Here is a 26,660-nt window from a genome sequence, read left to right as displayed (position 1 = left end):
AAGTGTAATAATACATTGCTCCAACCCAAAACTTGACCACTAATAGCTGTTTTTGACAAAACAGTTCTCTCAAAAAATGCTGTTTTGAAGGACTTTAGATATTTTGCAAGGGTGTTTTGATTTCAAGGAAAAATTTAATGGAGAAAGAAAACAAGCACATTATTTGAATAACGTCAAAGACTTGGTTTGATTTTTTCCCACATATTTACATTTCATTATTTCATGATTCATTACATTAGCCTTTTATAACTTTTATACCTTAACAGAATTACAGTGACATATTCTGAAATTATCAATACATTTGGCTTACTTAAAACTTTGACCTTACCACCACTATAATAAAGGGAAAATACATGTGCATATCTCAGAAAAATGAAATAAAGATGATTTTAACACAGGCCTGAAATTCAGTTTACTTATGTGGAGCACAACACAGGCAGAGAACTTCATGCTGATGTCACATGGGATTCTGCTGCACATTTCATTAAATTCATTACTGACATTCACAGGAGGACTTGGGCAGGTTCATACCTCACCTGGGAAACTGCTTGAGTCTCACTTCTCAGCTTGTCACCTTCCAACTGCTCTGTCACACAATACCTGGAGAAGAGGAGGACTCAGTGTAACCCATTGTTGCCTTCCAGTGCCTGAAGAGAGCCCACAGGAAAGATGGAGAGAGACTCTTGACAAAGGATGTAGTGCAGGACAAGGGGGAATGACTTCAAACTGACAGAGAGCAGGGTTAGAGGGGATATTAAGAAGAAATTGTTCCTTTTGAGGGTGGTGAGGCCCTGGCACAGGCTGCCCAGAGAAGCTGTGGCTGCCCCATCCATCCCTGGAAGTGTCCAAGGCCAGGTTGGACAGGGCTCTGAGTAACCTGGGATAGTGGAAGGTGTCCCTGACCATGGCAGGAAGGTGGAACTGGGTGAGCTTTGAGGTCCCTTCCAACCCAAACCATTCCACAGTTCTACAGCTAAACAGATCCTTTCTGGTCTTTACATATTCTGAGTGATATAACCATATATTCCATAAAAGCTAAATATAGTTCCAAAAATCAAGACACGTCTGTTACTTTATATGGAAAAAGTGCCTGTTTTTGTTTCTGTTTGGCAAAAAAAGAGTTAATGCCTGATGATAAATCCTTTGTGCTGGGAAGCTCCTGGATTGTGCCATTCTCTCTGCTAGCCCAGGTGGGAAACTTAAGGGACTGTTTCTGATTGTAAGAAGGATCATGGAAAAGATCATCTTGTTCCAGCATGGCAAGTCTATTTATATCTCTTTTACTGAAAGGCCTGCAAAAACATTCATATTCTTACAGGAGACAGCCCTCCCCCCCCCCCCCTCCCCCAGCCTTTTTGTTTTCCAGGAGGAAATGTGAGGAGTTGGATGAAAGGAGTTCCTAAATAACATGAAGCGCTGGTCTGGTACTGGCTGCAGATTCCCCTGTATCAGTGACAGCCTCTTGGTTCCCCTTTGCAGAGCACATGGAAAATCAGCCGCTGGTTTGCAGGTAAGACTTGGGGATTTCCTTCTTGCAAAATGTCTGTGAATTAAAATTTCAGCACTAATTTGCATTTCCCATTGAAAAGTCAAAGTGAAATTAAGGGGAAGCTGGCAAGATGCTGTGAAATTTAATAGAAGTTTTCTGGTTTGAAAGGAAATTGCCTCTAGCAGCCATTTATTTACTTGTTTCAATAACTTTATCCTTCATTAAAAAGAAAGTTTTCCTGCAGCTATTTCTGCCCTTAAAATTTATTCCTGTCAAAGAGGAGGGGGAAAGAATATTTTTAATCTCCTTGTTAAGTGCTTCCCCAAGTTATTCAGAGTTATTTAAGTTATTCCAATCTTCCCTTCTTGGAGATACAGGAAGAGTAGGAGTGAGGAAAGCAATCAGAAATCATTATTTTTGCATGCAAATCTTACAGAACAAAACAGATATGAAATTCATACTAAATACAGTATGTAATGTCAAAATACAAGCATGTCTTTCAAAATTTTGAGTGTGTTCCAAATCAAGTGATACCTTGGGATATTTGGAAAGCTGAAACAAATATTTAAAAAAATACACTGTCAATAGCGCTTGTGGCAGTGGCAGATAAATCTCTAAAAGCTTCCCTGTGCAGTCCACTGAGTGCAAGCTGTCAGGTATTTTAAAATGTATTTAAGGTTTTAACTGCTGATTATCACAGAGATGAAAATATCAAACTACCAAACTAAATAAAACAACACAAGAGCTGTTTCTTAGGATGGAGGCTTGAAGAATTACCCACTTACCCTCTTTCTAATAGTTTAGTTCTCATATTCCCCACAACAGACTTTTATTTGGAATCCTCCTAATTATAGTTCCAATGAATAAAATAATGCCTTGGCCTTGCTGTTGAATCAACGGGGGTTAACCTGCTCTGGGCTTTTTTATATTCCAGTGAGCTGTGTAAGGAACAAAATATTACACCTGTCAGTTCACTTCCAAACTGGGGGCCTAGTTCTGCAAAAACAAACATCATCTGTAATGACTAAAGAATTAAAATGAGCTTGAGGCTCTCCCCACTCCATGTACCTGATCTATACTTCATGTGGAAAGAAGGAAATTCCTTGATTCTAGTCTTGAAGGGTAAAAACACAGTGTAAAATATTCTTATATATTGAACACTCAATTTTTATTGCAGACCATACTTCTACCTAACTCTCTCAGCCTCACTATAGAGTCCACTGGGTTTAAATCAACTTGTGTATTGTAAGATTTTTAAGCCTTTCTGTATGAAAATTGTAACATGGGAAGCAGGGATCAGACTTGGTCCTGTTAAGAAACAAAACGTGGGAGTTTCAGGTTTCAGACCAAGTGCTTGAAAAATCATCTCCCTGTATGTCAGCTGTGTTTTCTTTCTGACAGGCCTTTTCCTTTAGCAGAAAACCTTGTATGGACTGCTCAATAGCCTTAAACTTATTAGGGGGAGAACATACTCATAGTTTGAGTGGAAGTTCCAGTCCTCTCCAATCATAGAGAGTTCATCCGGTCTTTGCAAATAAAATTGTATTATTCTTGCAATAAAAACAGTGTAGGAAGGGGAACAGATCTCCACCTCTGGCTGGAGGTTCATTTGTTAGCAAAGAAGGCAAGTTTCTGCAGTCACCAGATAACTCAAAGCGTTCAGATCCTAGACAGAGCTGTTCCTCTGTGCTGAGCCTAACAGTGTTCCTGAGCAAAGTGAGGTGGAACAATGTGCTGAGCTTGCTATTTTTCACCAAATCTCAAGGCAGCCTGTGTGGTTTGGTCTGAGGACAAGAGGCACAAAGAGGGGACCACAGAGGGGACCAAGATCTCTGAATGACTAAAAACAACCTGTCCTTTTTGTGTCTCAAAGCCCTTCTCAAACAATTAAGTTAGAGAACAGTAACAATAACTCTTAGAATCTTCTGTAGCTCATGAAATGTCTTTCTTTCAGCAGCTACCCAAACAGCACCATGGGCATCATCTGGAGGAGACCATGCCCTGGCTCAGGCCCCTGGCAGACCTGGCAGCATGCTCAGCCCTCCAGGGATGGTCTGTGCAGTGCTGGTGCACCTCTGGAGCAGAGGGGGGCTCCCTGAGGCCCTGACACGGGGCCATGGCTCTGCTGCTGGCAGCGGCACAAGCGCTACTGCTTCTGGCCCTGGCTGGGGAGTCCCAGTGCCTCTGCTTGCCCACTGCCTTCTACAGGAACTGCTGGATCCGGCGCTTCCCGGGCCTCCTGGTGGACGTCCGGGAGTCCCTGCGGAGGGGAGCACAGCTGCTGCGGGGTTATGCAGAAACCTCCCCCCAGCAGTGCAGCAGGACCTGCTGCCTCCTGAGGAACGGTGAGTGCTTGTTGGCAAGGTCGTGGCACACGTTCAACCCCCCATTTTGGGTAATGCTTATGTAAACAGTCCTTCACTTGAAGAAGAAAAGAGGGGGTGGAAGGAGGAGCTATAAATTTTTTTGAGGCAGGAAAGCAAAAGGACATTGTAACTGTTGCCCCATAGAATGGAAAATGATAATCTGTATTTTTTATACATCAAAATCTTTGGGCCTGCTTTGAAATTTTAGATCTCTGTTACAAAGCTTGTAGGCAATACCAACATGAAGAGAGTAACTCTTCAGTATTCATCCCCATCTGCTGTAGAGAACAGCCAGTGGCAGTGATTCCAACAGCATTCTTTTCATGGAGTATGGCATCAGACTAGGACATGGTGAGAGGGAGAGTGGAGGGGATGTATAGATTGTCCTTCTTTGAAATACAAGAATATTCATTTCCTGGGAGAAATCACTCTCTTATTCCATGTTTATACCATGCAAACCAGGTAACATTAAAGTTATAGCAATAAATAATAGCAGTTATTCAGCTGGCCACCCCATTTCTCTAGCCTGGTAAACTCAGGCTCAGAGTGAAAATAAACAAAATCACTGTTTGTCCTAAGCCTTGTACTTTCTCTGTATCACACTGCACTAGTACTCTACAGGAGTGTATTTTAAAAGGATACATGAATTGCATTTCTGTGGTGCCTTAAATTTTCAAAACTCTCCAGACTGGAAAGGGGTTTGATACGGTTTTGGAGGATGAAAATGAGGTACCAGTTACTAAAAAAAGTTAATAAATTCTGATGATATTTTGAATTATGAGAAAAAATATGACCTTAACAACCTGATAGTGACATAAGTAACTTTCAGTAGCAATCCTGGGAAGAGTCAAATTTTGTGTTAAATAATGGGAGGTGAGAAGAGTTACAGACATTTCAGCAAGGTTGTTCCTATCTCGACAACAAACTTTTTCTCATATCCCCCCATATGGAACTGGATACTTACAGAGGTAATAAATGGTAACTTGAAATCTCCTTTTTATAATCCTGTATAGTCAAACAAAATTTGTTACTATCTTAACTAAAACAGGCACATTAGAGGGCATTTCAAAGGGCTTTAAATCAGTTATTATTTAATGAGATACAGAAGTAGAACTCATATGGCTGTTCTAATCAGATGGAAAATAAGAATATAAGTTCTCTTTTGACTGTATGCTTGATTAGTTTATATGATAATGAGAGAACCACAGGATCTGGTCTCTCTTCCTACAGGATCTGAGAAAATATAATGAACTTCTGATGTTAAATAACATCATAACATGCAAAATGCAATGGTCATTCTGCTGGGAAGCTCAGCTTTGTTCTTTATGGGTTCCAGTCTCCTGCAATCTAGCGGTGTTCTACCATGGGGCCATTCATGAGAACAGGAACTGCCTGCACATGTCTTGCCCAGCTTTGGAAAGCTGCATTCTAAAGGCTGGAGTTGATGTCATTTTGTACAACATCACAACAGGTAATTAAGCATTACATTTATAAAGTCTGAAAACAGAGCAGCCTTAGGAAATGTTTAAATGATACCAGGTCAGCTGCTGTGCTAAACGACCTCCTGAAGTAAGATACAACCCTAAAAAAGATGAAGACTTATTTTCTTTCTCATTAATATACCTACTTCTGAAAATACTTGCCCCCTTTTTTCCACTCAGTGAGAAAGGAGCTTGAAGATGCACCCTGCTCTCAAGATTCGTGCTCTGAGTACCTCATGAGTACTGTGCTTGGCCAAAATACCCTCCCAGCTCTGAGAGACTGCTCCACGTCCCCAAACCCAACCAGTAACAAGGCTGAACATCTATTTTCATTAGGCACATGCACCATGAGCGCACAGGTAACACAGACAAACACATAAGGCAAACACACCAACACAGGGAGCACCAAAAGCCTCATCCTGCTTTTTGTGTTAGTAAAAATACATAAATACATATATATATACACACACGTATACAATGCCAAGTCCCTCAGCACCTGGGCTGAGATGCTCTCAGTCTGCCCAGTCTGGACCTCAGGGTGCCTAGTCTAGGCCCCAGTCTCAACAATTGCTCTCACTGGGATGTTTGAGCCCGCAGGGTGCAGCCTCCCTCCAGTTGTTGGTGCAGTCTGTCACACACACAGAGCTTTCCTGGATTTCCTTTCCCTCAGTAGCCTAGATCCCACCCTTTCCTCACCTTTGGTTCCTTCCCTAAGCATCCCATAGTAAGTTGTGTGCAATCCCAAATGCACATCCCTTGCATCCCATAAGGTGTCCCATAACCTGAGGCAGTGACACCTCCAATCCAAAAGGGCATTATTTGGGCTCCCTGCCCTGCCTCTGTCTCCATGGATCCTTCTTGTGGGTGTGCAGACAAGCTTTTATCAATAAACTAACATTATCCTCACTTAATAGGGATTGATCCAGATCTCCTCATTTTTGAGAAACTGAAATCCCAAGAGCCAAATGCTCACTCCTCAGCAAGTAAATCCGAGAGGCAGCACAGCACAAAGACCCCTGAGTGGGGAAAATGCCAACATCACAATGCCACCACGTCAGATTCTCCTCTGCTCCGAGCTCCACCTGCTGCCATGAGCCATGGCTCACCAGCAAACACTCACACCCCCAGCTGGAGTCTGACAGTGCAGAGAACTGAAGGTGCTGCCAGAAGGGCAGAATCTTCCCCAGCAGACATTGCTTTTGCTGAGAGGACAAGCAGCAGGTTGGTCAGCAGCTCAGACAGGATTGCACACTCAGCTTTGAGCCCCAAGCCTGCCGAGGTGTTATCCCACATGCCCACCTCTCCTCGCCTGAACAGCAGCAAGCAACACCTCAATGAAACCAAAGGCTACAGTGGGAGGAATTCCACGTCAGATAACGAGGCAGCTGCCTGGGAAGATGCAGCTTTGGGGGTCTGGCTGATTCCTGTCATCCTGTGCTCCTCTCTCCTCTGCCTCTGCTGCTGCACTGTTGCCCTCACAGCTGGGCGCTGCAGCTGCAGGAGGGGTCACTATAAACCCGTAAGGACAAGAACAACCATGTCCAGACACGTCATAAATTATGCTCCTGTCAGAGATAACCTGTGAAACACCATCCTGGTTCTGAAACAAACAGGATTTTAAAAATGCAGCCCATACACCAGGCTTACTCCTCTCACAGAACCAGTGATAATTTAGTTCAGAATATTCTGGTTATGATTTAATTCTTGGCAGATGAAGAACAATTCCCTGTCTCTTTAGGTAGGAAACACCCACTCACAGCTCCCACTGTTTGAAGGATTTTGGTTCATAATCTGATGCAGATTAATGCCAGACAAACACTGTAACACTTTCCCCCAGGTTGAGTGCAGCTGCAGTGTTGACACATCTGTGTGGCAGAAATTTAGCTGGATAAGAAATCCTGCTATAGTTATCTTTGTGCTTGTCTGTTTGCTACCAAATGAATAAACATCCCATGTAATGCAGGAATACACAAGTGATTCATGAAATGGTCTTTTCGTTTGAAATGGTCAAAATGATCATGTTTTCTGCCAAAGAAAGGCTAAACCTAAACTCAAGAGAAACACTTGGTAAAGAACTTGGTCTGTACTTTTTGATGCCTTTCTTCAAGCTGAATACAGCCATTAAAATTCTGCTTCTCTTCACTTTATAGTCTTGAGTGCTGCCAAGAAGGCAAATCAAACTTCAAGACCTTGCAGCACTTCATTCCAAATATAATTTCTCCAGAAAATCAGGGAATATACTAAAATTATTATTGCTACATAATTGCATGTAGTTTTTAGGATACAGAATTCACATGCAGGTAGCTTCATCTAATTAATTTAGATTAGAAAAAGTATCTTCTCTTGACCCAAACATTACCTCATAGTTCCAACTGGATAATGTTTGAGTTTTCTTAGCCTACAGTTTTGCCAAGCATTGCTGAATATTCTGTTTTCTTCCATCCTAGAGGTATACACAGTTTGTGTTAGAATTATTTGTTTCATATTAGGGATTTTTATTGGAATACCAATTTAATTTTTATTTTTAAAGAGAGGAGAGCACTTAAGGCCTCCTTCTCCCTATTTCACAAAGTAAGATTTGCAGTTTGAGGCAGCAATATGGTAACACAATGCCCCTCACTCATTAATTTATAATGCTGCAAAGAATGCATTTTTTATTTAAGTCATGATTTAATCATGCATCAAGGATAGGGGAAGATGTTTAAATCCATAATGTGTATATTTACGGTTTGTTGCTGAACTTGCAGCCACCTAAGCCTGTCTAAGGAACTTAGCTCTTACAGTATCAGTGTGGAAACAGACTGTGAATGTGGGCCATCACCTTTCTCCTCTGTACCATCAAGATATTACTGTTCGCAGATTAATACTACAGAGTTCAGCTGAAAATTGACAGGTTCTATCATATTGCAATCCCTTCCTTACCTGAGACTTGCCCTAATTTCATGTCCCCAAGTCCTTAAGTGTCCATTCTTCCAGTTCAGACTGAGCTGTGCCCTGAAAGCCCCACAGAGCATCCGCTGACAGCAAAATCAGTAGTGCCTCCAGCTTTTGTAACTTCTCTGTGCTATCAGTGACCCTCCAGGGCAGCTTGAGTAAAGGAAAAAAACAAAGAAAAGCTCATCTTATGGGGTGGATATAGCTGTAAGATTTTTTGAAATAGAATAAGTCATAGGTAGTTAAACATTTCCTTTCAAAAGGAGGGCTTTCACCTCCCTTCACTCTCAGAAAAGTAACACCTTGCCTGCAGCAAGCCACAGCCATTACTGGTTCCCTGCTTTTCTCATCTCCAGATTAGTGACCACAGAGTGCACTTCAGAGCACCCTGATGCCCTGTTGAGTCTTACCCTCAATATGATGTTCTGGAGAAGAATCATCATGCAACTGGCTCCTCAATTCTCACCAGAAAAAGAAACAGGAGACAAAGTGAAAATAAGTGCTGTTATTTTACATCCTTGAGGTTGGAAAGACTCCCACACAGTTAAGATCCCAGTGTTCAGGCATTCCGCACAGTCACAGAGAAATACTGTCACCTTCAAACACAAACAGTTTAGAGGGGGAGGCAGAAAAGCAGAGAGGAACATCCAAGAGCTCAAAATAGCATCCAAGCTGCCTTTTGTCCTGCCCACTGCATTACACAAGTTCTGTACTGTAACATAGAAACCATCAGTAAAAAATCACAAGTGTAACTTTGAGTTTTATCTCTTGGCCAGCAGGCATCATCTGTTTTTGGGAGAGACACTTGGTGCTCAGGAGACCTTAAATCCTGACTGTATTACTTGAAACATTCATAGGATGTACATAGCAAGTTAGGCTTGAACACTTCAGAGAGAGCTGGGGGAGCCTGTGCATTTTAGGTTTTCCATCAATTAGCTGTGAAGCTAATGAAAAAATCTGTTTCCCTTGTTCTTTCTACCAGACATAATTATTGGTAAGGTCAAATTGTTTCAGCCATGACTTCCAGAATTCTGCTTAGGTCCATTCTGTGAAAAGTAAAGGAAAACTGGGATATCCTCTGCTGCAGAGGATTTTCTCAGGTGCTCATGTCCTGAATACAGAAGGATAACACTGTGGAGAAAAGCAAAGTTATGGGGTTTGGAGTTTCTTAGGACATTTCAGGGCCTTGCTCCTGCCAGCCTTGAACACACCACTTGCTCCCCAGGCTGGCTCCTAGGGCAGCCTTTGTGCAGGCACTGACAAAGCTAATTAAGGAAACAGATTTCTCCTGTGCACATAACTAGAACCAAAATGCCTCTGGAACAGAGCCAGGCACAGCTCCAGGCACCAGCCCTACCATTCTCTCGAGTCAAACTGCTCTTACTTCCTCAGTCATTCTGGTTTCATGGCTGTTCAGAGAAGATTTGGAATTACACAGATGTTCCCATTTCAAATGGGAATTTTAAACATTACCCTCATTGTCCCTGGATAAAGGAGCAACCTGATAACAGCTGAAATTTTTCCCATATTAAGCTTCTGCTAAAACTTTACATTAATACACATCCAAAAGGAAGGACAGCTAAAGAACCAAGTCAGTCAGTGTAAAAATTGGGATTACAGGACATTTTCAGTCTCAGCTACAGCTCTGGCAAATTCTCATAGGAATTAAAATGCTGCATTAAACTCAGTCTCTCACCATATGAAAACAACCTTGACCTAAGAAGAATCCTTCCTAAACTGACAGTGTTTTGGCAGTGGGAACAGATCCACTCCTTGGCTTTATGTACACACAGAGCACACAGTGAGAAATCCTAGCAGGGAGTGAGTCCAGCACACAGAACTGCAGGAATCAATTCCCCTCAGCTTTCAATGTCCTTATTCTTACACTGCCTCTTCTCAACAAGCCGCTGGCAGGGTCACACGGTCAGCTCTTTTATAGGTATGCAGAATCCTTAACTCCCTCTGCCCCTTCTAGAGAATGACTTTCTAAGTCGAAATCTTACTAAGGAAGGTAGAATAAAAGCAGGATTTATTTATGTCCTTTCAAGGCTTGGTAAGGCTTTTTTCTTCTCAACTGTGATGAGATGGCAATAAAATTGTGATTCCAGTGTTTTAAATCAATTTCTTTCAATTACAAGTTACCAAATATAAGATAAGCATCCACATAATTCTTCCTCTGTGCTACACAGGATGTTACAAGCTTTTTTCTTTCCTTGAAAAGCCTGGGTACATTCAAGAGAGAAATCAGTTGAGGGTAACAAGGCTCAGTCCATTCCTATTTAGATACAGACCCACCTCACCAACTCTCATCATTCCTCCTGCCCCAGGTACTCTGGGATCTTCTCAACAACTGCTTGTTCACCTTCCTACTGCCATCCCATTTTCCACTTTATTTTACTCCATTATTTTAGAGACAGGTGCTTTTACATAGGATATTTGTTTGCCCTCACAATAACAATTGAGAACCTCAACTGTTCAGAGTGCTTTAACACCTCTCCAAGTCAGACTACTCAGGCAACATTATCCTCATTTTACACTTAGGGAAAAATCTGAATGGCATTTGAAAAGCATTTAGAGCATTTAATTTTATGGCTTTTAATAAATGGAACTGGAAGTCTAACTGATTTAATTAGATTTGACATTGGTGCTCTAGGTTAAATGCCCAAAAAAGTGTGAGAAATCATAAAGTGATTAAGCAGAGAACTGAACCAGGATCTCCCAAGCTAACAAAACACCGAACCGAACACTCCAGTTACCAGTATGAATCCAAACGTATTTTATTCAAAGGACAAGATTCATGGACAGGACTTCACTCATCATCAAGTTTTATCTTTTGGTTCAGGTTCTGCATAATTATACATCCACATCATTAAGAAATACTAACAGAGTAGCTGAACATCTCTGTAAGGATCAGGTGTACCTGCAGACTCTGCTCTCATGCTTGTATATTCAATAGTTTCTTCACAGATTCCTTGTACTGAGACATGTTACCTTCTGTTTCACCTTCATTTTTAAGCGCAGTGACCGAGTTTCTGTAATTTCTAACCACTTCAGATGCCAGCAGCTCCTCCTTAGTGACATTTCTGACATTCTCTGCAGCTTTTATTCGAAGCAGTGTGTCCAAGGCATTTTTCTGAGAACGACTGTTTTCCCAGCTATACTCTTCCATATCTTCCTCAGACTTTTCGCTCTCCCATTTCTCTGTTTTCTGAAAGAAAATACTCAGCCTTAAAAACTACCCAAAATTGAAACAAAGCAACAATAATTCGAAGAAATTGATCTCTCAGAGTGATTCCTTTTAAAAACTGTATTCATGGTGGAAGGTATTTCCTCCTCTGGAGTCCAAGGCTTGTAGCTCAAGCCTGTATGAGCAGGATGAGCTCCCTCCTACCACTCATCAGGTTCTTCATGTATCTGGCAGATACAACTGGGTGAGTCAGAGTGGGAGGAAAAGCTTATGGCCTATACATAATGAACAACTAAAAGCCTTGCAAAAGTAGTAATTTTAAAGAGCCTTCAACGCTGCAGTTCTGGAAGCAGCCACCCAGCTATTATGTCCCCTAGCACAAGGTTCTGGTCTGGCTGCACTGGCTGGTGGAGGCAAAGTGAGACAGTGCCTAATGAGTAACCCATGATGTGACTCACAAAGAAAAGCACCACCAACAAATCCATTTCTTCTTCCTGCAAAATAAATTGCTCAATAGAATCTCTATGCACAAGGTGCTGATCTTTACCTAACCAGTGCTGCAAAATTAGACAGGATCACAAGCTGGGCACTGACAGAAGACACCATCCCAGTGCCTGTAAATACACTTGTTCTGTACCAATTCTGTCTCTCAACATTTCTCCAGCAGGGCTTGAAAGAATCTTTAAGGAATATTTCAAATATTGTAACCTGCTATTTCTGTATATTTTATTTTTATTGATAAATACAGATGCTTCAGTGATATATTTGCATTTTTATATATTGCAGGCTGTATGTTTGAATATTTATAATTATTTAGTACTTTACTGATGTAACCAATATGTCATATCTTTATATTACCTCACCTATGTAAGAATCACAATTTGAAGTATTTTGGGTTTAGTTTTGCTGTTCATGTTTTTCTTACAATTGTTATAACATCATGTCTAAATAAAACTTGCATTTCTCTGGAAATACATTCAAAGAAACCTTATAGTAAAGCCTTTACATCATACAGATTTTGTCTTTTTAAAAATCACTTGCCAAAAAGGGCTCTTCAGTAGATTTTTAGCTGTGCTATGCAGAACCAAAAAAACCTCTTGCAAGTCAGTGGAGGAGGGTTTTTTGTTGTTGTTTGGGCTATTTTTTGTTCGTTTTTTCTTTTCTGGGAAGGAGGTAAGGTGGGGTGTGTGTTGGTATTGTTTTTCATTTGTTTATTTAAAGGTTATTCTTTCCACTAAGCATCAAGGCTGCTGCAGTCAAACCAGAGTATTCAATAACCTTTAATTAAGCCCCAAGATTTTTTTTTCACCCTGCAACTCCTGTGCGCTTGGATTCCTCTATCTGAATTTAAAACACTTTCCCAACTGTTGTGTCCTGCACCTGGTAAATGGCATCTCTTGTCTTTTGAGTCTGAGTCCAAATGTTAAGTCAGAAGCAGCAATACACACTGCTCAAAGGTTCCTATGACTGACATTAAACCCTGGACACAATAAACCACAGGAGTAAAAGGACCTCATTCAATTTCTAGAGGGGAAAAACAGGAATAAAAGGACACCCTGTAGCCCTGTACTGCTGAAACATTAATGGAACAAGTGGGCACAGTGAAGTGTTCCTTGTCTGTTTGACAAACCCTACAGTCTAGGGTGGAGATTCAGAGTTTTAAATTAACAGCATCATCCTGCTTTACACATCCCTTGGTTATCTGCAGAGTGGATTTCCAAGACATTTTTCCCCCTGAACACCAACAGAATTTTCAAGCCAAAGCCTCTCTCACAGGGATAGGGTTTCTCAAGAGTAAGGGAATATGGGTATCACTCCTGGTCACTCCCTGGACCAAACTCATGTCTGAAGGTCAAACAAAAGATCCCTGTGAGGCTTTTAAACACCTCTAAGTCACAGCAGAGACAACAAGGACTAATGACAGTATGACATATATCTCTTCAGGACAATCTTCTGCACACAGCAACTCACAGGATTTTGGAGATGCAGGCTGATGAACAGATTAAGATTTCCCTACCTCTTGTGAGCAATACAAAGCAAGATTTTAAAGCAACTGTTGAGTATTTCTTCCTTCCCAGCAGAATGATGTTGTCAACATGGATCTTAAAATAAAGTCTGACTGCATGGTGGGAGGTGAGGGTGGAGGCAGGAAGGGATTTGACAGAAAGGGGAGACTTCCAAATCCATTAGTTTTTGCAAACTGTATCCAGTGAAATTTAGATACCTTTTCACTAGAATTCACTGCAAGAGAAAAGTGAAATACAGGCAACTGGAAACACACTCTAGGTGAACAAGCACCATGAACTCTGAACAGTTACACGTGTTGCAATCTCAGTTTGAAGTGGTATTAATAAAACTAATAAGCCCAATTAAATAAAGTTCAAAAATTAGGTCTTCATCACTCAAATTTTATTAGTTGAATTATTTTCACCCCCTGCAAATTTAACGTGTTAGTGAACACTGCTGTTTTAAAAATGAGAATAAAACTGAGAAGTGGAATCCAGGCATGATATTGGGTAACATTTTCCTAGAATCCCCATTTTGTGAACCAGGTTAAAAATAAGAATCCACTAAAAGTGGTTTCCTCATTCTACCACACATAAGACAGAATCTCAGCATTATCCAGCCTGGATAAAGATGCACTCAGCTGATACTTTCAACCTTTTCCTCTTAAAAAACTTACAATAAGAATCAAAAAAATCCAAACCGAAATACCAGAAAACAATTTTCCATTTAACGTCAAACATCTAAACCTATGACTAAAGAGGCAAGGAAAGGCTATTTTTTCACTTCCTAATCCAAATATAAAGAATTATTTTTTCAATGCCATAAACATAATAGGGATTTGTTTCTAAACAAATCTTTTATGCTAGAGTTTAAGCCAGTATTTTGGGAGATTACCAAGCCTTTACAGTTCTTAATCTGAATTCTGAAAGAGTATGAATGCTAATATAGACTTTGGACAGTGAAGTTGCTTTTTACATTTAAGCCATTAACACGAAGCTTCACTTTATACGGTACCTTAAAGTACAGAAGAAAGGAAAGAATTTGGGATCTCTTAAGCAGGCATTTCACCATCAATGTGCTTGGGGTTTTTTCTGCCTGTTCAACTTGCACAATTTTGCTACTGCAGTGATACAGAGGCTTAAAATTGTCAGTTCCCTGATCTTCCTTTTGGGAAAAACATTTTAACTAAAATTTCTCAAGTGACACACAGAAATCTTGAGGGCAATTAAAAACATGCCTCATGTTGGTTAATCTTGTCAATGGTTTGAACAGTTAAGTATTTAATGCTGTTTAGCAAAGAGTAGGTATTTTAAAAGGATTATTTTTGAGGGGAGGGAAAGTTCCTTAAATGCCAAGTCAAATTTCAAACTCTGTACAGCCTTGAATAAATTCACCTATATCTTTGTATTGCATTGAAATAAAAGATGCTCTGTGTGGTACAATAATCAGATTTTCAGCTAATAAATGACAGCTATGCTAACATCTTCCAAACTACTGGGAACCTTCAATCCTAAGAGGAGTTGCCAAAACAATTATGTGCTTATCTCTTTGGATATAATACACCTTTGATCTGTACTACTTAATTAACAACTCAGAAATATCAACAGGAGTTTGTAGAAAGGCAAAACCTATTTGTATCATATGAGACTGGATCCAGAAATTGTAATTACTTGGTGATGTGGAGTAAGTTAAAATCCATTCTTCTGAATAAGCAGAACTGTATTTTCTAGGACACAGCAATGGCACATGACAGGTAGGACCTCTAGAGGATCAAGGGAAAATCAAGAGAAACTATGAGGACTAAAAATTCCAGTGAGGTACAAATGTGTAACACAAAAGGAGGACAAGCAGAGAAAAAAATCAGAACTCTGCCTCAAAGACTACTGCATAAAAAGTGCTCTTATAATTAATGATGCTCTCATAATTAATGATACTCTCATGTTTAGTTTCTGGTTCTGTAACTAACTTGGGAAAGTTGCCATCAGCCTCTTTCAAAACTAAGGACAACATCTAATTTCTCTAGGCTGGAGTGGCTGCATGCATTTTCTGAAAAATCCAGGTTTCTGAAAGGGTCATTTGTAAGGTATTTATCTATCTCAGTTTGTTTTCTGAAGGCTGACCCCGTAAGATCTTGATCTCATCAAGAGAGATCAGTGATATTAAAAAATCCAAGTCTGATGATTTTATGTTGAATTTTTTAACATCTATCCCCCATGAGACCTTGTTTCACTCCAACACAGATGGAAAATTGAACACCTGCAAAAATTATATTTATGCATCAAAAAGGAGCTTTGTTTCTCCAGCAACAAAAACATGGAGCTTAAACATAAGGTATTGCAAAAAGCTTACTACAGTCGGAAATATTATCAAGGCAATTCCTAAGTCAACCTTTTGCTGGAAAGCTAATCCTTTTCGGTTCCAAGAGGTACCAAAGAAGTGTAACCTTCTTCTACTAGAATACACATTTCCTGTCAGGAAACCTCCTTCCTTTGATTTTAAATGTTTGAATTCAGAGAAAAATTCTGAAATTTAACATCTCGTATAAAGCCACTTTAGCTTTATGTTTTCTGGTTCCCATTACTGATGAGGACTCTCTCAGCTGTCTGATCCTGGTGAGCACGCAATGGAATCCATGGCTCAAAACAAAGGATATATTCCAACATTTAGAGACCAGCCTCACTTCAGCCTCAGTCTGCATTACTTAAACCACATATAGTGAGACACAGAGAGAAGCCTGTCCTAGGTAGGGAGGGCACAATTACACCACCCTCCATTGTTCTAAGATCCCCAAGTCAGGAACTTTATCCTCAACATCCTCAGTGATACCAAAAAGTGCCCAGGGAGCTTCAGCAAGACTTGAGTGCCTCCTTCACCTCCCACTGCAACTCTACAACCCCCATGTCATAACATCCTGAGTGTTCCCAACAAGAACTTTGGAATCCTATGTAGCCAGAGACCTGCTTAGGTTTAAACAGTGAACTCATATCCTTTCACATATTTTAGGCTGAATTACAAAGTAAACTCCCACTATGGAACTGCAAAATTCTGTTACCAAGTATTACTGGCACACCCTGAAGTGGTAAAAATTATGTTTATTTGAAATGGCTTAAAATTACTGTAGTTGGAAAAAAATGAAGATGAAGTCTAAGAAAAGCTGTATGATGGATTTGAGTGTTATCACCAGCAGTCATTAAAAATACCAACTGAGCATGCAGACACAGACACTGCATCCCACCAGTGCCTTGTCACTGAAAGTTCTAAAAAGTAATGCAAAAGTAGTTCCCCTGAAATTCATTCAAGGTCTGCAGCTGTGGGGTTGATGGATAAATTTTAGTTAAGCCTCCAGTGCCATGCTGTCTGCCCATTCTTCATTTTTTTTCTTCCCTCACCTTTCTGTTTCTTACTGTAAGAAGTAGTGAAGAATAGAAAATCCAGCACAAATTTTAGTAATCTTTCAAGATCTCAGCTTTGCAAGGCTGAATTGAGATTCTTCACTCTCCCTCATCTCATGTATGTAGAAACACCATGTGGAATTGGAGCAATAAAAATTTAATTACTCTCAACGTTTTTCCTTACTGGAAAATTGACTTCCTGCTGCATTTGCTTCTCATTCCTGCTTTCAACTCCTAACAGAAGTGAACTTTTGAGAGATAAACTATTAATCCAAGCTGTGTGAAGAAATCCATCCATGGTCCTTTCAACCACTCGAGGGCAGCAAACTCTTTAAAAACCATTTGTACCATAAAAATACATCCAGGTTTTGAGTGATGCTACAGCATTCAAGCAGTACTATCATTTAAAGGCAGCAAAAATACAACTGGTTAAGCTGCTGATTAATAATCTATCTAATATATCTCACTCTTTCACTACTTAATTCAATCCAGGCACAGTCCTGGGGGATAGTTTGAAAGGAATCACAGAAAAAGTCCAAAGAAGAGAAATTCAATTCTTACTAATTGAGGCAAGTCAACCATCTAATTAATATATTCTGAACTCTAATAAAACACAAATATTTGGTTAATAACCAGACAACTAGTAAACAGGAAGCAAAACATCTCCCAAGTATTTTAGAATGAGAACATAAATGAACATTCTTAGGTTTTGAAGATTTTAAAGACTGTTTTAAAATAACTGAGCTCATGGGTCTGATATTGCATTCGTAACTGTAATAAAAGAATGATGCATCGCTGGCAACTAAAACATAATTACACCTGAAATTCCATTTCCTGATGTATATCTGCATATAACTTTTCCTCCTATACATACAATCAAAAAAATCCAGCAATCCAGATATTAATATAAATCACAGCAGTTCTGCCACATTTAAAGAGATCGTGGACAGTTTTCGGGCTTGGGGACAGAAGTTACATGGATCCAGCTTTCCTTCACTCAGCAAGAAAAGAACACTGCCCTCATTTTTTCACTCAATTCCATCAGCCACGTGCATTAGCAGTTGGCACTACTCTGCTGGTAAAGTCATCAAATCCTACAATTAGCTCTGCAAATAGGACTGATGTTACTAAACGGAAGGCCAGGCCCTGTCCACTCCCCTCCAATATTAAAGTTCATGTAAATGAAAATAAACCACACATTGTTTGCTCATGGTTTACAAAATGGATCCAAACTATCTTTCAGCAAGTTATTAAAATGCATTACCCCTGATCAGGGGGAAAAAATCATGCCACAAAACAAAACACATCACACAAAATAAAAACCCATGTCTCAGGAAACCATTAATTTTTCATGGGAATCGAAGACAATTACAACTGATTGACGAGCTCATCAAATATTAACATGGAGGATGAAAGGTAATAAAAGTGCAAGAGACTTGTGCATATTCAATACACACTGAACACTCCTATGTCAATATTGCATAGCCCTGTCTGCCAGCACTTATTAAAGCTGGAGCCCAGCACAACCATGGTGTTTGTCTGAAATTATTGAAGTGAGCACTGTCTAGCTCCCTTGTCATTGCTTAATACTGGAAACTGCTCTGCCATTAATTTAAGATTTGTAATGCAATGTGATGCTGTTGGGGAGAAAAACATCCATGTGTACTTGAAATCTACAGCAAATGTTATCTTTCACCACTGATTTAATTTGATGCACTCTACAATTAAAAAATTATCCTTCAAGGCAACTGCCACTGAAAGATAGCTCATCCTCCTTAGGATGTTGTCAAAATCAGCACCGCAGTGATCAAAATCAAGAACAATTCATGAAAATGCTAAATACAGACATTTCCTACCCTAGAACAACTGAAAACAGTTGAGCTTTAGCAGTGGATAAGGTACAACTTCTGTAAGGGTGACATATGGAGAAGGCTTTGGCTGTCTCAAACAATGTGATAGTGACATGGGACATTTGAACAAAGTTCAGTTATCCAAAACATTACTATGGATTTCCAATAACAACAATTTCAAATCTGACTGCTCACTCATTTTCTGTAAAAAATGCCTGTAAAATTGTTGAAGGGCACCAACACAACCACACAAATACAGGAGACAAGTGTGAAGAATTCCCTGTGAAAGGAACATCTGTAGTCAGAAGGTGGGAAGGCTGCCCCTTTTCTGAGCAAGAGGGAGCTCAGAAAAGCATTCAGCTTGAGACAAGGTGTGTGAGAGAGCATTTAAGAAGCAGAACACTTCCAAATGGTTTACTGTAGCGCAGGAAGAGCCCAAGAAAAAACATATTCTAATTAACTCTAATTAGAAGTTTGGAATCCTGCAAAATGTTCTCTTGGTTGAATTTGAAGAAAAGTGAGTTAGAAGAGAATAGAATTGTAAGGTCATTTACTTTAAAATGTGACAGAGAGCACATTAAGAGAGTCCATGCACAACTGCTTACCCAGGATTCGTGGTACAGAACTGTGAGCAGGTGCATGCCATAATCATAGTTCTGTCTTCTTAGGGGACACCTGGAAACATTTTTTTGAAAAAAAGGTTAGAACCCACCATCAAATTTTCTACTGTGTAATGTAGGGATCTTAGGAAATGAGTGGCTGATTCATGTGTATTTCTCAATTACACATAACCAAGAATAATATCATGGAGGCATGAGTAATAATAACACAGGAGAATGGGTGGAAGTCAGGAGGAAAATATACACTATCCAAGAATTTACAAATCTTCTGGAGACATTAGAAACTTCTTTGCTCCCTGTGCCAAAGTGGAATCCAACATACATTAAGTCTGAACTCTTTTAAACTTGTTTTTAACAGTTAATAACAGGAGTAGTGTTAATTAAATCCTATTTTAGCCTTAAAACATAATAATTCACTCAGACAATAACTGGTATTACTAGAAGACACCAAACCCTTTCTCTGCTGTGGGCATTGCTACACTATTTTTGTTTCCTTCTGGCAGCTCACCTGTCAGTTGTAATTGTGAGCACATCTGTCTCCTGACAGTACCGCTCTCCCACGAGCTTAATGAGCTTCTTCTTTGCATGGTCGTCCAAATTCAGGTTAGAAAGTTTAACCTTCAAGAAAAGGAGAAAACAACTTAATTCCTCAGAAAAATCCAAACTCTGAACTCTGGAAGTAGTTGAGACAGGCACATCTTCTATCAAGGAGAGCTATTCAGGATGCATTTGCAGAATTTCTTCAGACTGTATCATGTTCAAAGCCTTAACAAAAGGCAAGAATAATGTGAGTATTCAAACAATTTATATCTACATAATAAACATGCCCACAATACCTTACAAGTCCCAAGGCCAGTCAATATGAATGGACAGATTTGGTCATGAACACACAGAGGTATTCATTTGTGTGTGATTTTGAATTCCCTCCATTTCCCTCATTTCCTTACAGCAGATCACATTTGCATGATTGGAAAAGAAAGCCAAGCATTTAGGGGTTTGAAACAAAGGCTGTTCACCAAAACTACTACTTACTCTTAAGGTCACCACTCTTGCTTTGGGATTCCGAATAGAAGTCCCTGACGAAACATAATCTACTGTTTCAATTTCAATGGGAAAATGCTGTTCACATTTCTTATCACTGTCCAGAGCACTTGGCCATTCAGTGCAGAAATCTGTACAATAAAGAGAAAACAATAAAGAGTAATACCTGTCTGGTATATTTGGCTTTTTTTTCTTTCAAATGTATTGCAATCAATGTTTTTAAAAGTACTTAGTCCTAGAAACCCCACTCATTTATGTAACAGCAGTGTTTCTGCTAGACTTGCTCCAGTATTGCCATGGCTCTCTTAGTACTGGCTTCCCCAAAACAGGATAAAGTACTGCATGTGCAGTCTCACAACTGCCAAACAGGATCATAAAATGGTTTGGGTTGGGAATGACCCTCCTGCTATGGGGATTTTTTACTAGATCCAGCTGCTCAAAGCCCTGTCCAACCTGAACTTGAACACTTCCAGGATGGGGTATCCACACCTTCTCTGGGCAAGCTCTTCCAGTGTCTCACCACTCTCATCAGGAAAAAGGCTTCCTTTTCCTGAGCTCCTCATTAGGTTCCCTTTACAGGCTTTCAGGGTGGAAGGATGCTCCTGGTCTCCAGCAGATCCTGTATCTCCCCAGCAGACCCTGCCCTCAGAGAGGGTCTCGTATTAATAGCTTTTTGGTCATGAAATGCAGCCTGTAGTTGCTACTGATTGAAGCCTGGTTCAGTCACAGAGTTCTCTGAGGACTGAGTCACATTCATCACTCACCTTCTGTAAAGCACTAAACTACCAACTCATCGGTTAAGCAAGGTCTCGTGGAAAAGTAGTATTTCAGTCTTACTGTTGTGCTGACAACCTCCTGAGACTTATCTGCTACCAGCTGGATGACTCCTGGCAGCAGCAGCAAAGCAGACAGCACCAGCCACAGCCAGCTGAATAACCAGCCCCACAGGTGCACCATGTCTCACCTCCCTCACACACAGCTACATTTTGCTTTTTCTGAAAACTTCCACAGATGGTTTAAAAAGAAAAAATAAACCAACTAAACAAACAAAAAAAATCAAAAAACCCTCAACTCTCCCCTCACCTTTAAGAGCTGCACAGTGCTTCTTAATTGCAGGAGGAGTAAGGTGCAAAAAATTGGGAATCTGAAACAGACATATTAAAAGTTACCAAAACAAAAGCTTTTTGGCTGATCAGAAGTAAACAGGCATTACTGAAATCTGATTGCACTTCTCACATTAGCTAAGGCACTATAACATGCCTAAGGAAATATTCACATAAGCAGACTCTCCTCAAGTATGATTTGGGGAAAGACTTAACTCTGTGACAAAAGTCACAGGCACAATCATCCTAAAAAGTCTCATGATATCATCCTTTTGTTAATCAACTTCGTATTTATTACCACTTAGATATTCAAGAGGATTAGGTGACTTAATAATAGAAAGCAGTCTCCAAGACAACTATTCCAACCAAAGTAGTGCAGCCTTAGTGAGCAGTGACTTTAAAAGTGATCCCCCAGCGATGGCATGCGTCTTACCTTGATGAGTTCTAGGTTGCCTTCTTTTGGTGGAGGCACTCCTCTCTTCACTGGGTAACCCATCCGGATTGGGAGAGGCACAGAGGCAGGTTTGAAGGCAGCTGCTGTTGGGTACACACTGCTCCAGTCCTGGTCCACAGCCATCCTCTCTGTCCTGGGAGGTGGAGCCTGATCAAGAGAAAAGGGGACAGGTGGAACAAGAGATACACAGGATGTAAGACAACGCAGGGTCAACACACCAAACAATGATTTCAGGAATCAATTCCCACAGCTGGACATTTCAAGACACTTTTACATCCAAAGTTAGTGCTGATTTGTAGAGGCGTTTTTAGCAGAGAGCCTCTCCAATCTTAGCTGCCAGGCCTTTCCCAATCTTCCACTGCATTTGATGGCAGAGATGCTTAGGAAGAAGAACTTGCCATCTTCCTGCCCTGGGATAAATCAGGAGGGGGAATCAAACCAGCACAGAATTGAAAACTCTGTTTCCTAAAGGGCCTGAACAAGTGGTGGGGGACAAGACAATGAGTTTTAAAATACTAGAATTTTGTAGGTGTGGAACAGTTCATAATTAACAATGCTGAAATTTCTTGCCACAGAAATTCCAGTGTAGGGACAATGTATCAGTACATTGCAGAAGTAGCTTATACCCTCCAAAAACTGACTATTATTTCAGTCAAATACTCTTAGGAAAAAAAAAAAAAGGCTTCATGCCAGAAAGCCGCGACCACAAATCCTGTAAACTCAAGCTGAAAATAACATTGACATGGCTGGGTGATTGGAAATGCAACTTTAAGTTACTTTTCAAACCTGCACTACATGGTGTCAACGCAAGTTAAGCATCAGCTTAGTGCTGTATTTTTGATTTTTGATAACATAGACTGAAAAGGTTAGAGAAGGCATGTGCTGGCCTGAACAGCCCCAGAGGATTGTTTCACCAGGGTTTGACTGCAGAAGGGGCTCCTGGGCAAACTGATAAAACATACAGTTTAGAAAAGTTCCCCAAACACCTGAGCTAACTGTAAATTCCAGTACTTACTGATCTTGGAAACTGTGGTGCCCTGCCTCTTCTCCTTACTGAACCTGAAAGAAGGAAAAACAAAAGAGATGAACAAAAACATTTTAAAAAGAAATTATTCCATTGGGAGCAAAAAAATATAGCATAGTTCTGTATGGGGTTTTTTTGTCTTTGTGACAAGGGGAAGATCAGATACTCAAAACTTCAGATTACGAACTAATTTTGTAAAAAAATAAGATAAAAAAGAACTTGGAGGACAAGAATGAAGGACACTTTTGCCTTCATTCCTATGCTCCCGTTCCTCTTTTCCACAGAACAGTCACAAATCACTCTCCACCAGCAGCACATCATGGATAAACTTAAGAGTTCCTATTTCTGAAAGGAGAGTGCCATGGCTCCATCCTTTCCTTCTGACAGCACAGCTTCACACCCTCTTCTGTGCCACTCTCCAGCACAACTAACCCCTGCATGAACAATTTGGACATTGGATTGTTTCTCTTCTAGAACTGGAGGTGGAGAACACCTTGATCCTGCTCACTGGGCTGTCCCAGAGAAGGTGGAACAGAAGTGCAGGAGTTTAATCTGTTTCAGGCCTGGGCTTTTCCTACCTCTACTTTACAGCTCACTGATTTCACCTGGACGTGTAGTGATGGACCCCTAGGGATGCATGAAGTCATCAAATACCACCGGATTTTCAAACTAAAAACTGATCTTTGCATGCTGGTCTGTCTTCATTTCCTCCTCAAACTCTAAAGCACTTCCAAACCCCACCAAAAACAACACCAAAATAATGTGGCCTCAGATACAGAAAGGTGAACCTGATGACATTTATTTCCAAGTGTCTGGTTTGAGTTCAGAGGTTTCATTGACTGCACATATTTAACAAAAAGCTATGACTGAGATTTAGGAAGGGATGTTTGGGTTCTTTTTTATCTCATCCATACCTCTTACAACCTTACCCCATAAAAACTGGTGGATTTCAGATGTTATTTTTTTTTCCTTGTCTGAGAACTTTATGGACCCTCTTCTCTTCATCCTCTTCTTGCTATTAAAATCTTAAACCGAAAGGTACATCCGTTCAGGGCTCTCCCAACAGATAATATTCAGCATTCCTTTATCCCTCGACCTACCTTTTTCGTGGGGCTTTCACATACAGCCACGAGTCACAACAACCTTATTATTTCTGTTACAAATATCAGTAATTTCAGGCCAGGACACCTTTACCTACTGCGGTGTCACCGGACATCACTCAGAGGCGCCTTCAGCGACCTGGCGTGCTCCAGATGCCTACCGGGAAAAGGCCGGGAAAACCCTGACCCACCGCTCCCATTGGCAAAGGCCAGGCACGACGCCAAAGGCCTCCTAGGAGTACACACAGCGATGAATTTCCCCCTGGGAATAACCTAACACAGGCACCGCTCCGCTGCAGCCCTGCCTGCCGTGCGTCCCGCCACGTCGGCGCTGCAGCCCGACCGCCGCGGGCACTCCGCGCTCACCTTCCTGAGGCTGCGGCCCTTCCCTACCGCTCACCGCGGCCGCCGACGAAAAAGCGGCGCGTCCCCAGCGAGGCGTGCCCGGGGCCCCGCCGGCGGCCCGGGACAGCAGAGCCGGGGAGAGCAGAGCCCCGCAGCTCAGCCCAGCCCGGCAGCACCGCCCGGCCCGCGCCGCCATCCCAACCCCGCCGCGCTCCTCCCGCGGCCCCGCCCGGTGCGACGGCGGCCGGCTCGGGCCCGGCCCCGCAAGGGCGAACGCGGCAGCGCCGCCCGTTCGGAGCCACGTATGGCCCGTTCTGCCCCGGGGAGGAGCCGCAGAGATGCCTGGCTCTGTTCCCTGAGCGCTGCTACGGAGCCCTGAACTGGGAATATCCCGGGTAGGAAACGTGTCCTGATCCTGCACAAACACCCCAACGATCCCACCCTGTGCATCCCTGAGAGCATTGTCCAAACTCTCCTGGAGCTCTGGCAGCCTTGGGGCCGTGACCACTCCTGGGGAGCCTGTTCAGTGCCCGAAACCCTCTGGGGGAAGAACCTTTTCCTGATATCCAGCCTAAACCTCCTCTGACACAGCTTCAGGCCATTCCCCAAGTCCTGTCCCTGGGCACAGAGAGCAGAGATGGGAGCTGCCCCTCTGCTTCCCTCGTGAGGAAGCAGCAGATGGCCATGAGGGCCCCCCTCAGTCTCCTCCAAGTCAAGTTTTCCCCCCCTCACAAGTAAAAATACAACTTATCCGCTCAGTATCCTCTAATTTACTTTGGGGGATTTACTCTTTCACCCCAGAACCGAAGGGAAGGAGGACTCCATATGGTGAAAACAGCCATACAATACAGTTCAGAACAGGAGATCTAGACGGCAACTAATGAAGAAACGTTTAAGATATTGTAGCTGAAAATCGAAACAGAATAGCCAGTAAAATTTGATACTATAAGATACAGTCCTGCAAAAACTGTGTATTCCTTAAAACTAGTAAGTAATCTAAACCTTCTGCTAAAAGTTTGATGGCATTAATCTCTCCTTCATGCTGTTCAGAGCCTCCTGTCTCTCACATTCACCTTTTCCCACAAGATCCTTCAAGTCCCCCCCTTTTTTTTTTGTTGCAGAACAAATTGAATTGTGCTGGGCTGCATCAGACACACCAAAAACCTCGTTTCAATGACAATGGACTGTGACTTTTCTAGCGAATACACTGCAGAAGGGACTCAAGTTTTGATTCCTATTGTGAAAAACAAGGTTCACTTTCTACGTAAATTTTAAGAAATAGGTTTAATAGAAAATAAGACAATTAGGAGATAGGAAAAAAAAAAAAAAGCGAAGTGCGGCCGGCCGGGTGACTTGGCAGTTAGCCAAGTCCACACCCTGCTGTATCAGAGTCATTCTTTAAATGCCCTTTCTGTTGCATCAATCTGTTGAACATTCATATTTTTCCATAAACTAGTTTCCATATTCCAGGAACTGTTTAACATGGTCCCTCTTTAAGTCCACCTTTTTAGACCATGCATGTTTCTTGGCTGTATCTTCATTATCACCTCCAGCTTGGGCCTTGGTCCATACTTTCTTCAGATGGTAGATGCTGATAGCTGGTATCTCAATAGCAGGGTCTTCTTTACATGTTCACTGGATGTTATCCTGACCAAACAGACAGTTTAAGCATACTATATCAACTACTACCACTATGCCTAACTTTTCTTTCTTAATAGCAGAAGTAAAAACTTATAACCTTACCACAATGTTAATCATATAGCACACATCTTGCGAAAAGCCAACTTTATAATATGTATTTATAACACTATTTCATAGAGAAAGTGCTTCAAATAAAAGTAATCTAAATAGCTCCCTGGAAAATCCTGTATTAAAGAGGTGGATACTGCTCAGAGCTGGGGCCTTAGAACTCACTAAGAATGAAGTGAAATACCAACAGGCACATTGAGAGTTTCCTCTGGAACACAGCATGGAATCTCCTTTTCAAGGGAAAGCTCCTTTCATCTCTCCTAATGTTTTAGCCACAAAATAAATCTTGATAGGGAAACAAAACTGTTGGTAGCACAGGTGGTAAACTGCCCAGATTTCCAAGTCTGGTTGAAAAAGATATGCACAATTTTATCCCTGCTGTGTTTATTTTGTGTGAAATATACTAGTATGTCATCCTGAAGGGCAGGAAATGTAAGAGGAGAAAAAAAATCTAAGAAAAACATGGAAACAGAAAAGACTATGTGATTTGTTTACATCTAGAAAATCAAAACATTGAT

The 26,660-nt window shown here is 41.1% G+C and overlaps 2 protein-coding genes across 2 annotated transcripts; one reads left to right on the top strand and one right to left on the bottom strand.

The window, feature by feature from the left end:
- Positions 1–3,605: 3,605 nt before the first annotated feature.
- Positions 3,606–7,291, top strand: MANSC4 (MANSC domain containing 4). Its single transcript, XM_066184625.1, has 3 exons — positions 3,606–3,834; positions 5,192–5,326; positions 6,251–7,291. Exons 1-3 carry the CDS (start codon positions 3,606–3,608, stop codon positions 6,919–6,921), a joined length of 1,035 nt encoding a protein of 344 aa, XP_066040722.1. The 3' UTR covers positions 6,922–7,291.
- Positions 7,292–11,022: 3,731 nt separating this feature from the next.
- On the bottom strand, positions 11,023–24,629 carry MRPS35 (mitochondrial ribosomal protein S35). The gene is made up of 8 exons (XM_066183629.1): positions 24,415–24,629; positions 22,940–22,983; positions 21,904–22,071; positions 21,451–21,511; positions 20,359–20,498; positions 19,835–19,944; positions 19,312–19,381; positions 11,023–11,478 (listed from the first exon to the last, which is right to left on the bottom strand). The coding sequence occupies exons 1-8, from the start codon at positions 24,587–24,589 to the stop codon at positions 11,206–11,208; spliced, it is 1,041 nt and encodes a 346-aa protein (XP_066039726.1). The 5' UTR covers positions 24,590–24,629; the 3' UTR covers positions 11,023–11,205.
- Positions 24,630–26,660: the final 2,031 nt, after the last annotated feature.

The sequence above is a fragment of the Chamaea fasciata genome, unplaced genomic scaffold, assembly GCF_029207755.1.
Source record: "Chamaea fasciata isolate MVZ Bird 193981 ecotype frontalis unplaced genomic scaffold, bChaFas1.0.hap1 SCAF_5, whole genome shotgun sequence".
Classification (NCBI taxonomy): Eukaryota; Metazoa; Chordata; class Aves; order Passeriformes; family Sylviidae; genus Chamaea; species Chamaea fasciata.
This window is presented reverse-complemented; position numbering and strand designations above follow the sequence as displayed.